The 14,276-nt window shown below is 58.8% G+C and overlaps 2 protein-coding genes across 3 annotated transcripts; one reads left to right on the forward strand and one right to left on the reverse strand.

Moving 5' to 3' along the window:
* The first annotated feature begins 848 nt into the window (after nucleotides 1-848).
* DCXR (dicarbonyl and L-xylulose reductase) lies at nucleotides 849-6,943 on the forward strand. 2 transcript variants are annotated; one of them, XM_084647186.1, is made up of 8 exons: nucleotides 849-1,008; nucleotides 1,081-1,178; nucleotides 2,506-2,660; nucleotides 4,431-4,473; nucleotides 4,824-4,923; nucleotides 5,133-5,197; nucleotides 5,322-5,439; nucleotides 6,058-6,943. In XM_084647186.1, the coding sequence occupies exons 1-8, from the start codon at nucleotides 900-902 to the stop codon at nucleotides 6,159-6,161; spliced, it is 792 nt and encodes a 263-aa protein (XP_084503312.1). In that variant the 5' UTR covers nucleotides 849-899; the 3' UTR covers nucleotides 6,162-6,943. The 2 variants fall into 2 exon arrangements, with proteins under 2 accessions (XP_084503312.1, XP_084503313.1); XM_084647187.1 differs by having other exon boundaries at nucleotides 6,738-6,943.
* On the reverse strand, nucleotides 6,515-13,973 carry RAC3 (Rac family small GTPase 3). Its single transcript, XM_084647188.1, has 6 exons — nucleotides 13,824-13,973; nucleotides 11,099-11,170; nucleotides 10,642-10,759; nucleotides 8,694-8,756; nucleotides 7,873-8,032; nucleotides 6,515-7,633 (listed from the first exon to the last, which is right to left on the reverse strand). The coding sequence occupies exons 1-6, from the start codon at nucleotides 13,856-13,858 to the stop codon at nucleotides 7,503-7,505; spliced, it is 579 nt and encodes a 192-aa protein (XP_084503314.1). The 5' UTR covers nucleotides 13,859-13,973; the 3' UTR covers nucleotides 6,515-7,502.
* Nucleotides 13,974-14,276: the final 303 nt, after the last annotated feature.

The following is a 14,276-nucleotide window of genomic DNA, read 5'->3' on the forward strand; positions in this document are numbered from 1 at the left end:
CCCTCCCTCTGCTGCCCCTCCCCCCGCCGCATGACGGGGTCTCTCCCCAGGCCAGCTGTGCCCCTCGCTCTGCCGCTCCCCCCACAAACCCTCCATGGCGGGGTCTCGCCCCGGGCCGGCTGCGCCCCTCGCTCTGCCGCTCCCCCCCCAAACCCCCCATGGCAGGATCTCGCCCGGGGCCGGCTGCACCCCTCGCTCTGCCGCTTCCCCCCCAACCCCCCCATGATGGGGTCGCGCCCCTCGCTCTGCCGCTCCCCCCCCAACCCCCCATGGCGGGGTCTCGCCCGGGGCCGGCTGCGCCCCTCGCTCTGCCGCTTCCCCCCCAACCCCCCCATGATGGGGTCGCGCCCCTCGCTCTGCCGCTCCCCCCCAACCCCCCCCATGGCGGGGTCTCGCCCCTCGCTCTGCCGCTCCCCCCCCCACCCCCCCCATGGCGGGGTCTCGCCCCGGGCCGGCTGCGCCCCTCGCTCTGCCGCTCCCCCCCCAAACCCCCCATGGCAGGATCTCGCCCGGGGCCGGCTGCACCCCTCGCTCTGCCGCTTCCCCCCCAACCCCCCCATGATGGGGTCGCGCCCCTCGCTCTGCCGCTCCCCCCCCAACCCCCCATGGCGGGGTCTCGCCCGGGGCCGGCTGCGCCCCTCGCTCTGCCGCTTCCCCCCCAACCCCCCCATGATGGGGTCGCGCCCCTCGCTCTGCCGCTCCCCCCCAACCCCCCCCATGGCGGGGTCTCGCCCCTCGCTCTGCCGCTCCCCCCCCCACCCCCCCCATGGCGGGGTCTCGCCCCGGGCCGGCTGCGCCCCTCGCTCTGCCGCTCCCCCCCAACCCCCCATGGCGGGGTCGCGCCCCGGGCCGGCTGTGTGGGGCGATGGGCGGGGTGTCGCGCGGGGCGTCGCCCCGGGATGTCCCGTGTCCGGGGTGGGACCCGCGCTCGCCGCCCGCCGGGAATGGAGCCGGAGCCGGATCCGAGCTTCTCGGGCCGCCGGGCCCTGGTGACCGGGGCGGGCAAAGGTAAGACGGGCCCTGGCTGGGCGGGAGGCCCGGCTCGGGTCGGCCCGGCTCTGACCGCTTCTCGCCCCGCAGGAATCGGCCGGGCCGCGGCCCTGGCGCTGAGCGGAGCCGGGGCCCAGGTGGTCGCGCTGAGCCGGACGCAGGCGGACCTGGAGAGCCTGGAGCGGGAGGTAACGGGCCGGGCCTGGCCGGGCCCCGCCGAGCGACTGCCCCCGGCCCGGCCCGGCGCTCCCGCCTCCAACCGCGCTTCCCCCGGGGGCCCGGACCCCCTCCCCGGCCCGGAAACCCCCCTAGGGTCCCCCCAGGAGCCCGGACACCCCCCCTAGAGTCCCCCCAGGAGCCCGGACACCCCCCCAGGTGCCATCCTCCCCCCAGCGGCCCGGACACCCCCCACTGGCCCGGACACACCCTAGAGTCCCCCCAGCGGCCCGGACACCCCCCCAGGTGCCATCCTCCCCCCAGCAGCCCGGACACCCCCCACTGGCCCGGACACCCCCGAGAGTCCCCCCAGCGGCCCGGAAACCCCCCTAGGGTCCCCCCAGCAGCCCAGACACCCCCCCAGGTGCCATCCTCCCCCCAGCGGCCCGGACACCCCATAGAGTCCCCCCAGCGGCCCGGAAACCCCCCCTAGAGTCCCCCCAGCAGCCCGGACACCCCCCCAGGTGCCATCCTCCCCCCAGCGGCCCAGACACCCCCTAGAGTCCCCCCAGCAGCCCGGAAACCCCCTAGAGTCCCCCCAGCAGCCCAGACACCCCCCCCAGGTGCCATCCTCCCCCCAGCGGCCCGGACACCCCCCTAGAGTCACCCCAGCATCCCGGACACCCCTCCAGGTGTCTTCCCTCCACCTTGGTATGGACACCCCCCTAGGGTCCCCCCAGTGGCCCGGATACCCCCCAGCGGCCAGACACTCCCCCACTGGCCCGGACACCCCTCTAGGGTCCCCCAGCAGCCCGGACACCCCTCCAGGTCCGTCCCCCCCAGCAGCCCGGACACCCCCCTAGGGTTCCCCCTCCAAGTGTCCCGTTCCCCCCTCCCCAGCGGCCCAGACACCCCCTCACTGGCCCGGACACTCCTCCAGGTCTCGTCCCCCCCAGCAGCCCAGACATCCCCCAGGGTCCCCCCACTGGCCTGGACACCCCCTCAGGATCCCCCCAGCAGCCCAGATACCTTCCACCCTCAGGGGACCCACCTGACCCAGACACCCCCCCTCCAGTCAGGTGGGCCTTCAACCCCCTCCTCCCAGGGGGGTCAGTCCATACACACCCTTCCCTTGGGGGGCCTCCAACCCCCCCATGACCCAGACACCCACCATTCCCTCAAGGGTCCCCCGGGCCCCAACTGTCCTGCTCCAACGACACAGCCTCCGGAGGCCTAACCAACCCACCCTGCCTCAGTGACAGGGGCCCAGATCTCCCTGAGGGCAGTCTCACACCCCAGGGGAGCCTCCTACCCTCCCTGGTGCACTATCATCTTTGGCCCCTCTGCTGTGTCCTCCAGCGTACTGGGATTGAGACACTCTGTGTGGACCTGGGTGATTGGGATGCCACCGAGGCAGCGCTGAGCAAGGTGGGCGCCGTTGACCTGCTGGTAAATAATGCAGCTGTGGCTGTGCTCCAGCCCTTCCTGGAGGTGACCAAGGAGGCCTTCGACAGGTAAGGACTGGCACAAAGCTAATAGCAGCTCCAGGAGCCTGAGCATATGGTAGGGAATGGAGGGAGGCGGGGCAGTACTAAGGGAGAGACTGGGTTCTGCTCTAATAAACACAAGGGCTGCTGGAGACAGAGCCTGTGGTTCTCTCTGGCTCTCCAGTCCCTGCAGCCTGGGGTCAGCACACAGTGGGGATGTGGCCATGTCACACAATAGCCCTCTCTCTCCCTGGTGTAGCGGACCTGCAGAGCCACTGCCCCCACCCCAGGGAGTATGTCAAGGACATTCTGGGGAGTGCCAGGGCACACTTATGCCCCAGCTGTTCTGCAGAACTGAAAGTCAAGGCAACTATCAGGACACTTCTCCCCTTTGCCGGGGCAGAGCTTGCTCATCTGACTGTCGGAAACTAGGTGATGTTCACTCCTCCCTTTGGCAGGCTGGGAGAGAAATAATTCTTTCTGGCAGCACCCAAAGTACTTTTCTCATTTTGGCACACTGGATATATCTCCACTGGGAAAATGCATTGGGCACAAGGGTCAGTACTGACACAAGGGGAAAAAACCCTACTGAGTCACCCAGACTGCCTCTTACCACTAGGCTAGGGCAGCATAGTCAGAACCAACCCAGAGGGGAGAGTGCCCCCTACTCTTCAACCACACTATTCCCTACAGCCTCTATCCCTAGGTCTCCCATTCAGACATCAGCCTGGCTTCACTTGATGGCAAAGGTATGGAGAGGAAAGAGGATAGGGGAATTCAAGATCTTACCTGGGTGGGAAACAAATTGCTTATTCTTCAGTGCATTCCAACAGCAAAAAATTGTTCTTCAGATGATTCTCTCTGTCATCCCTCTTTCAAACTGGGTGTGAGCTCTCGCAGATGTAGAGGTACATTTCCTCCCTTCTTGGAGGAAACTCTTTGGTGGGTAGTACCTTATTCCCAAAGTAAAGAAGAAAAGGTTGTGCAAATGTAGCACCCCAAATGATTAACTGATGGCTAGTAGCTGGGATATGAAACAGCTGGTCACTTGCTAGTCCAGTTACACCGGGCAAAGAAGGTGAAATTCTGGACTGAGGAAGGAGCAGCATCTCATTGAAGCAAATACAAGGAAATGCTGTGAAATATTTTGTAGGTTTCTTTAGTATTTTGAAGCCTTGTAAAGGTTTGCAGGTGTGGTGTCGCATGCCTGTAATCCCAGCTACGTGGGAGGCAGAGGGGGATCGCTAGGGTTCTGGGCTGCAGTGCGCTACGCCTGGCCAGCAGGTGGCTGAAGGAATGGCTAAAACAACACAAGCAGCGTGTTGTGATCAGTACTCTCTCTGTAAGAGCTGATGAATCGACTGGACAAGGTAAAGGTTTGACTGTTCTAGGAGGGGCCACTGGCCGAGACACTTCTGTTTAAATTTTAATAAATGTACTCGGTTAGAAGAGGGTCCCATAGGAAACAACTCAAGGAAGTCCTGGTTATGTTCTTTTCTCTGCTACATGGGGGAGGTGCTAACTAAACAGCTTATTTCATCTCCTGTGAATGGTCATTGCTGGGTGTATTGCACCTAGGTGCTCTGTAATGCTAATGGGTTGTGTTTAGATAAGACTAGTTCCAAGGGGGTGAACTTCTCTAGCCAGTTGGACTGGAGTTTATACCCAGTTCCTTTCACAGCTGATCAGTGTTTCTGAGGCCCTGGCAGCACCCAGCCTCCCATTTCCGCCCCCCTCCAGGGCTGCCGCAATGTTGTGATTTTCTTTTTCTCTGACTTGGACAATTTTTTTTTATAGGTCTTTCGATGTGAATCTTCGGGCCGTGTTTCATGTTTCCCAGGTGAGAAGGGACTGTGAACTGGAGTGGGGTGCAGCCAGAGATAAGCTGACATTTCAGCTTCCCTGAAGCCATGTGTACAATGGAAATAAAAGTCTTCATTAGGAGCCTTGCCTGCGTCTCCGCTCCTTGTGAGGATCCACAAGAGCCTGACCTTGTTTGTGTATGTTGAACAGGCTGTGCTTGGTGTAGCTGATCCTGCTACACCCCCTAGTTCTGACCATGTCTCTTAGTTCAGAGCTGGGAGGCGATTTGGGTAACTGCTCTGGCAAGATCTTCTAATCCCCCAAGAAGGCACCAACAGTCTGGGTTGGATGAGTCCCCACCACTTGTTCTCTGGTGCTGTGTTTCAGATCATTTCCCGGCAGATGATTGCACGAGGGGTGCAAGGAGCGATAGTGAACGTCTCGAGCCAGGCATCTCAGCGGGCTCTACGGGAGCATGCTGTCTACTGTGAGTGTCTCAGCTTCAGCACACTCCACACCTGCCCATTAATCCATTCATGACCTATAGTAGCGGGAAGCCACAAGCACAGGGACCTGGGTTTGGATGCAGTGAATATGTTGACCTAGTTCAAGCCCAGGAATGGGTGCCACAAACATGTGTGACCCAGCCCAGGTGCTGTGCACTCAGCTTCTTCCTTCTGTTGGGTTTTATTGAAGGTTCTACAAAAAGTGCCTTAGATATGCTGACCAAGGTGATGGCTCTGGAGCTGGGACCCCACAAGGTAAGACCTAGTCTATGCAAGAGAGCAGGGAAGGTGCAATCTCTGAGATGGGGTGGGAGTGAGCAAGTGGAGACAGTTTCTCTCAGGGTAGTTCAGTTACCTAATGTACTGTTGTTGGTGACAGATCCGGGTGAACAGCGTGAACCCCACTGTGGTCATGACTGACATGGGGCAAATTAACTGGAGTGAGCCTCAGAAAGCTGCTGCCATGATCAGTCGAATTCCTCTGGGGAAGTTTGCAGGTCAGTGGTGGGGATTTGTTACTGGGGCTGGCTCCATATTCAGCTCATCTGCACCCTTAGTGCTTCCTTCTAATTGGCTGCTCAGCCACGTGTATCTGCCTCTCTCTGGCTAATGCCCTCCAGGCCCAGGAAGAGCAATGATACAGCTCTGCTCAAAGTTTGTGTCAGAGTCCTTGAAGCAGCTGTAGTGTTTCCACTTGGAGCAAGCAAGAACCAGTCAAGGTTCTCCCCTCCTCCAAAAACTTCCCAACGTGGGTTTGTTTTAGGGTGGGCGGGAGACATTTTTACCCTCCTCACCAGCAATAGGATTGAGCGCTGGAGGATAACAACACTTGATGCTATGACCCTGTCATCAGCTAACCATCCATCCTGGGAACACAGCAAGGGCTTCTGAATGCCAAGGGACCGGCCACACTGTCTCATTCACTGCACCAGACACAGCCCAGTGCAGGGAGGGAGAAATCTCTCCCCTCTCAGTTATGTCTCCTTATTGGCCAAGAGGACACAACTGGAAGGCAGAATGATGGCAGGCTCTTGAAAGTGTGTAGGTTTCTTTTCCGGCTGCTAGTGCAATTTGTGGGGTGCCTCAGCTGTTGCGCTCTCTCTGTCCTGTTCCAGAGGTAGATGATGTGGTGAACAGCATCCTCTTCCTGCTGAGTGACAAGAGCGCTATGACAACAGGTGTCTCGCTGCTGGTTGATGGGGGTTTTCTCGTCTCCTAGGATGATACATCTGCATTGGCATCCCAAGGAGAGAATCATTCCTTAAATGAGCTGTAGCTCACGAAAGCTCACGCTCAAATAAATTTGTTAGTCTCTAAGGTGCCACAAGTCCTCCTGTTCTTTTTGCAGATACAGACTAACCCAGCTGCTACTCTGAAACCTATTGTTACTAAGTGATTCTAAACATGATGGAGAGACAGTGAGTGACTCAGACCACAAGAGGGGAGGGGTTGACGGATATTAACAGGGTTGGGACCTGGCAGAAAAGTGTGGCAGGTCATTCCACTGTTGAAAGCATAGCTGTTCCCTCCAAAAAGCTGTGCTCTCTGCTCCGAACAAAGCCACCACACTCCTTCATGGAGAATGTTTATTGTACCAAAATAAGAGGTGTTTATCTTGTCACTCTACATGATGATTAGAAACAGGACCTGTCTTTGTTCTGACCCTCTTCCCCAAAAACCTTCAAAAGCTCTCCCTGCTCCATCCAAACCGATAAAGCCCAGCACCATACTCCCAGCGGGAAAGGGAGGGAGTAGCTACCAGACTCCTCACTGCCTCTTTTATGGGTTTTGATAGAAAAAAGAGGCAACAACCTCAGCCCTGCTCTGCAGAGACTGGATGAGGGAGGAGAGGCCCCCTGCGAAACATCCTTCTGCCATGACTGATGGGCAGGGAACAGCGCCCAAGGTAGTGCCCTAAAAGGCACTAAGTGCACAGGACTGTTGCACTCACTGAGCTTGACTAGTGATTAGTACTTAATAAAGCTAATAGTAATTCCTTCAGCCTCTGTCTTCTGCTTATTTTCACCACTCCTGGAGTTAGTTATTTGGCTCCCATAAGCCTCTGGCACATCTCCTTAGAGCACCGGTTAGTTAAGTATCACCAGCAATGTGCTGGGGTGAGGAGGCCCCACTACCCTTCCAGCTGGTTTTGTCATTCACAAACTATCACACAATGGTCCCTACCCCCCCCCCTTAGGGATTCTTCCCACCTGTCTCCCCCTGTGCGTTGCAAGCAGAGGTGCTTCCATCACAGAATGGGTGTCTTAGCTTCTTCAACTTGAAGTTAAGGAGAGCTGCACCTCACTATCTCAGGGAGCTACCCTGCGCCACGCCCCCTGCTCCTCCCCTAGGGGCTGCACAGCATCCACCTAACCTCCCGCCCCCACTGCCCCTTCACATCAACACTGACGTTAAATCAAAGAGACATTTAAAAAACACTGACTTCGTACATGATGAAGGGCCCCACACATCACAGCCCCCTCCAGAAGCACCCAGTGAACACTCAATCTGTTGGAGGAGGATGACAAGGACATGCTGAGTCAGCACCTCGCCAACATCCTCAGAACACAGTGCACTTCTTGCAAGGCTTCTTCACAGGTGGGGGGCACAACACAGCACGGATAGCTTCGTCAAACACTGTCTTCAAGCCCCGCTGTGTCAGGGCTGAGCACTCAAGATACTTCACTGATCCTGTGGGAAGAGAGATCTGTCTCAACCACTCCAAGCCTAGAAAGACCTGGCTTAGACTGTAAACTCTTTGGAGTGGGGACTGTCTTTTTGTTCCATATTTCTTCACTGCCTACCACAGTAGTGACCTGGTCCACAACTAGGGCTCCCAGGTGTTACGATAAAAAGTCTCCCCTTGGAAATGACAAGCCAGACCCAGTGAGGAGCTCCAGCTCTCGTCAGAATAGGTATCCAAGACTTACCAATCTCCCGTGCCATGGCCAGGCCCTGGGGATAGGTTATGGGGGCCAGTTTCTTATCACGCAACCTTTCAATGGTGTCCTTGTCATCCCTCAAGTCCAGCTTGGTGCCCACCAGGATGATGGGAGTATTAGGACAGTGGTGCCGGACCTCTGGGTACCACTAAAACAGAGTAGTTCACTGAGAACTGTCAGAGACAGTAGGGGAAAGAATCTTGCAGCATAATTAATCAGTTGCTCATTAATTAGGTATATAGTGCCCCAATGCACTATACTGAAATACTAGTAACAGTCAGCACAGAAGACAGTTTTATACGTAGCTCTTAAACCATTTTATAAAGAGAAGTCAATACAACTGGGGAAACTGAGGCACAGGGAATGCTGCACAGCAAGTCGGTAGCACAGCTGGGGATAGTAGACAGGTCTCCTGCCCCATTTGCTATCCCATGCTGCCTCCCTTTGCCACATGTTTGTTTCTAGGGTGCTCTCTGCTTTATCTAAATCTCAGAAGGCCGGGACATAGCCAAAGGAAGTGTGGCTGATGCGGCTCAGGCACCTCCTCCACTCTGCAGCTGCCTCCTCTCCTCTGGTTTTCATAGGAGGGCTTGACAAAACTCCATTCGAGAGATTTCGGCTTTGTCTCCGAGGGGCAGGGACTGTTGCTTATGCTCATCCAACTATATTGACCTTGGGCCATGCTTGTGCCAAGACCCAGTGCTGCCAATGACAAGATTACATGGTACAGCAGTGGGTCTGTCTGCCCCTCATGAGGGCAAGGGACCTTGCCATCCCTCCTCCCCCCCAAAAAGAAGAAAGCGAGTTACCTTGGCTCGGACATTCTCAAATGAGGCTGGACTCACCAGGGAGAAGCAGATCAAGAAGACATCCTGTGAGGGGACAATAGCATTAACCACTAGGAAAGGATCCAGCAGCAACAGCCAAGGACTAGTGGGGCACCAGTCAGGGACAGTTAGCCCCTCCCGCCGCAGAGCACTGGAGAGGGGTAAGGAAAGCCCTCCATTGAAAGACCAAAAATAGATGACATTTCTGTGGGGGCAGCTCCTCAGCTACCAATCAGAGCACCATGCTGTACTCCAGGGGTCGGCTACCTATGGCACGCATGCCAAAGACGGCATGCGAGCCGATTTTTAATGGCACGCTGCTGCCTGCTGGGTCCCGGCCGCCGGCCCCGCTCAGCCCGCTGCTGAACCCTGGCTGGCAGCAGGCTGAGCGGGGCCGGCGGCCAGGACCCTGGCAGGCAGCAGTGTGCCATTAAAAATCTTGCCCGCCCCGGCCCGCTCTTCTCCGCCCCCCGCCCCCACGGGGGCAGGGTGAAGAAGCTTGGTCCTGCCAGCTACTGCTGCAGGGCAGGCAAGCTCCCCCCTCCCCCTGCCTCTTCCCCCAGCGTGCTGGATTCCTGCCCCTCCTCCTCTCCCTCCCTGCCACCGATCAGCTGATGGCCCTTGCGAGGGAGGGGGAGAAGCAGAGCCGCAGCACGCTCCAGGGCAGAGGCAGAGAAGAGGTGGGGACGGGGACTTGGGGAAGGGGGGTGGAATGAGGGCATATCCCCTCCAGCCCCCTGCCGTGAGCCACTCTAGGCAGGGGGCTGGGAGCACGCCCACGACCCTAGCCCACACCCCCAGCCCTCTGCCCTGACCCCTGCACCCCACCACGATCCCAGCCCTGACTCCAGCACCCCCCACAGATACCCAGCCGCTGCCCTGACTCCTGCACCCCCCACACATACCCAGCCCCCCACAACCTATAGCTCTGACTCTTGCACCCCCCACATTCCCACCCCCATCCCTCGCACCAAACAGGAGCACCTGCACCCCTCGCAACAAATGGGAGCTGCCCAGGTAAGCACTCCACACCCAAACCTCCTGCCCCAACCCTGACCCCCTCCCTCATGCTAGCTCCTGGCCAGACCCTACATCCCAACCTGCTCCTTCACCCCCAGCCCTGTGCTCAGTGCACTCCTACCCTCAGCTCAGTGCAGAGAGAGAGGAAGAGAATGGCCTAGAACCAGGGAGAAGGTAGGTACCCACCCTATGTGGGCAGGGCTGGGACCCCAGACCGGCAGCGGGCTGAGCCGCTCTGCCCACTGCCAGTCTGGGGTTCTGGCTGCCAGCCCCTTGCCAGCTGGGGTCCCGGCCGCAGGCCCCGCTCAGCCTGCTGCCAGCCTAGGTGAATGGAACCCCAGGCTGGCAGCAGGCTCAGCGGGCCAGCGGCGTAAGATCAGCATTTTAATTTAATTTTAAATGAAGCTTCTTAAACATTCTGAAAACCTTGTTTACTTTACATACGACAATAGTTTAGTTATATAATATACAGACTTATCGAGAAAGACCTTCTAAAAAACGTTAATATGTATGACTGGCACGCGAAACCTTAAATTACAGTGAATAAATGAAGACTCGGCACACCACTTCTGAAAAGTTGCCGACCCCTGCTGTACTTAATTTCCCTCTCTCCTCCACATGCCCCCCAGCACATTAGTGGTCTGCAAATGCCCCAAAACAAACTGTAGGCTTTTGCACTGCAAATGGCCCCCAGAAAGCAGCAGGAATCACCTGGATGGTCTGCAGGGGGAAAGAGACACCTGTTCTCCTTATCATACAGGACCTCAAGGTAGCGTCTCCAGTGATGCAAACACAAACTCCCAGCTTCAGAAACTGGGAACCTGTCAAAGAGAAGCAAAGGGTGTACCCAGAGACCACCCCACCCACAATGCAGGGAGCAGAATGAGGCCAGCCCAGGCTGTTCACTCACCGTCTGAGGGTAGGAGAGGGGCCGCAGTCGGTCATAGTCCTCTTGCCCTGCTGTATCCCAGAGACCCAGGTTCACCGGCTTCCCATCCACCATGACATTGGCAGAGTAATTATCAAACCTGCCACAGGAAGAATCCCTGTTACTGACAACAAGGGAACCCATTACAAGAACACAATCCCAGGGTGGGGTAGAAGGGAATTGTCCAGGGCTTAATTTGTAATGAAAGGTGTGGGGGCTCAGGGAATAAGGTGCTGGGGCTCAAGTAATTTTTTTACATTCATAATTGATTCAGCAAGCCCAGAGGTGCCAGGACTCTGAACTGCCAAACCCAGAGGTGCTGGGGCTCAGCCCCGGCAAGCCCTGGCACAAAATAAGCCCTGGAATCATCACATGATAATAATTCGCACCCCCACACCCCTCTTAACAACTGTGCAAAGAGCACAGTGCCAATACTCACACAGTGGGGATATACTCTCCAGGGAAGGCATTAGTGGTGTAACTGATCAGCAGGCAGGTCTTCCCCACAGCCCTGCAGAGGGGGAAAGGGCAGAGCATGATGCGGATGAATGGGAGAGTCCACGGGAGAAAAGGGTACAAGCAGCAAGTTGGAGCTTTAGTCAGTGAAAGGCAGAAGTGTGCTGCCCAGAATCTCCAGCACTCTCGGGGTCCGGGACCAGGCCTGAACATACCAAGTGCTGTGTCCTTGCATACATCTGACCATGTTCCAACAGGGAGCTATCCTGACTAGAGCACCACTTTCAAAGATTGCTACCTCATGCTCAAACGTGTTTATTGGCATAACCAGGGACATGTGGTGACACGCTGCAAAGGCACCAGCCTCCAAGGCTCTGGCCCAAGCAGCTACAGCATCCAGGCCCCAACCAGAATGGGGCTTTAAATCATGTGACTTCCCATTACTGCCTTCCTCAACAAAACACTTCGTGCTGGCCAAGGGTCAACTTTTCCTTGTTGCTCCTTTATGGAAAGCATTTCTGATAAGTCAAGGCAGGCACGCTGGAACAATGTGTATAATGCAAGGATGGGCAAACTTTTTGGCCCGAGGGCCACATCGGGGTGTCAAAATGTACGAAGGGCGAGGTAAGGAAGGCTGTGCCTCCCTAAACAGCCTGCCACCCCCCCCCATCCAACCCCCCCGCTCCTTGTCCCCTGACCGCCCCCGCCTGGGACCCCCGCCCCTAACCGCCCCCTGGGACCCCACCTCCTATCTACTCCTCCCCCCTCTTCCCTGCCCCCCCCAAACCTCCACCCCATCCAACCGCCACCTGCTCCCTGTCCCCTGACTTCCCCCTGGACCTCCTGCCCCTTATCCAACCCCCCGGCCCTGGCCCCCTTATCATGCTGCTCAGAGCAGCATGTCTGGGAGCCCTGCCGCCCAGTCAGAGCTACCCACCCACGCTGCCCTGCAGGAGCGTGTAGCCCCACCGCCCAGAGCTCTGCCCACATGGCTGGGGGGGAAGGGGACAGCGGGGGAGTGGCCGGGGCTAGCCTCCCTAGCTGGGAGCTTAGGGGCCAGGTAGGACAGTCCTGTGGGCCGGATGTGGCCCGCAGGCCGTAGTGTGCCCACCTCTGGTATAATGGAGGTGCTGAGAGCCACTGAACCAAAGTGTAAATCCTGCATATAATGGAAACCACTTCCAGCCAGGGGGTGTGGCAGCATGCCCAGCACCCCTAGTTCTGGCACCGATGAGTCAAGGGAATTGCCTTCTCGTCCCACTCAGTGATTTGAACACTGAAGCAGAACAGCTTTCCCCATCATAGGGATGAAATACAGGCATTATTGCATCAGATAAGACCAAGGTCCAGGGGACAAAGACCTGAACAGGAAGTAAGGAGACCTGGTTCTCGTCTTGGCTCTGCCACTGACCTGCTGTGGACAAGTCACTTCCCCTCTCTAGGCCTGTTTCCCTGCCAACGCTCTGTATGTCTTGTCTATTTAGACCGTCAACTCTCCGGGGCACAGCTTCCCACCTACTCTGTATTTGTGCACTGGCTGGGGCCCTTGGGAGTTATTGTATTACAAATCCCAACAATAAGAATCCAGCTCCATCTCCTGTCTTCAGCAGCGGCCAGTACCAGTTGCTTCAGAGGAAGGTGCTAAATCATATTATCTTGACTAACGGCTGCTGGGGAGGAGGGACATGAAGTAAATGACAACCCCAAAGACCTCAGCCGCTCATTATTATGGCCTTTCTCAGACCATCTCACCCCAATTTCTACGGAGTTAGAGTGCCCACAACTGAAGGCAAATGTTCTTCTTCAGGCCTGCCTAGCACTTTGTCCGCCCCAGATCCCTTCCATTGTTCACAGCCACATGTGAATTTGGCCAGTCTTCCTGCATTTTGCATTTCACACTGTGGCATGATATGCTCAGATGCCAGGTCTCCCACATAATTCAGATCTTGTTGTTTGGGGCAGCAATGCAGTAGGGGAAGGCTGGGGATGGGAGATACAGGACCGGGGGGCACTGCAGGGGGAACAGAGGCCTGGAGAGAGGGGGAAGGCTGGGGAGGGGAGGGACAGAGCAGGGGGGTGCTGCAAGGGGGGGGGAACAGAGGGCCGGAGGAGCGCTGCAGGGGAGGGAGATATAGGACCAGACGGTGAGGCAGGGGTGGGAGGGAAAGGCTGGGGAGAGGAGACACGGGGGGGGGAAGCCGGGGGGGGGGTGATGTGTGTGGGGGAGACACAGGGCCATTGGGGGAAGCCGGGGGGCGATGCGTGGGGGGGAAGGAGACACAGGGCCGGGGGGGAAGCCGGGGGGGCGATGTGGGGGGGGAGACACAGGGCCGGGGGGGGGAAGCCGGGGGGCGATGCGGGGGGGGAAGGAGACACAGGGCCGGGGGGGGAAGCCGGGGGGCGATGCGGGGGGGGGAAGGAGACACAGGGCCGGGGAGGGAAGCCGGGGAGCGATGGGGGGGGAGACACAGGGCCGGGGGGGGAAGCCGGGGGGCGATGCGGGGGGGGGGAAGGAGACAAAGGGTCGGGGGGGCAGCCGGGGGGGCGATGCGCGGGGGGAAGGGGCCGTTCAGGGGGCGTCTGGGGCGCGGCACGGCGCTGCCGGCGGCTGGGACCCACCCGGGGCTTTCTGGTCTCTCGGGCCCGCCTCGCCCCCTGCGCCCGGGCCCCGGGCCCCGCTCCCCGGCCCGCCCGCCCCAGGCGCTCACCCGTCTCCCACCACCACACATTTGATCGCCTGCATCTGCCCCGGGATGGCGGCGCCTCCGCGATTCCGCCGCAGTGAGACCGGAGCCGGGCGGGGCCGAGGAGCCGAGCGCAGCCGAGCCCCCGGCGGGGGGAGCCGAAGCCGGGGCCGCGGCAGCCTCCGCCCCCCGAGCCCCGCGCCCGCCCCCGCCCCCGGCCCGGGGGAGCCAGCGCTGCTCCGCTGGCAGGCAGGGCTCCCTGGTCCCAGGGTGGGGGAACGCCCGGCCCCGGGCCCAGCACCCTGCCCTCATGGGGCAGGGAGTTCCGCAGGCCACCTCTCCTGTGTGCACATACGAGAAATCTGCAATCGGGACAGAGGTTGGACGTCAGCCCACACCGCCCCCCACTCCCCGCCGCAGTGAGCCGGACACGGCGCAGGGCAGGGAGTCAAGGCCTAGGCGGGGAGGAGGGACAGG

The sequence above is a fragment of the Lepidochelys olivacea genome (assembly GCF_965140295.1).
Source record: "Lepidochelys olivacea isolate rLepOli2 genome assembly, chromosome: 14".
NCBI classification, from domain to species: domain Eukaryota; kingdom Metazoa; phylum Chordata; order Testudines; family Cheloniidae; genus Lepidochelys; species Lepidochelys olivacea.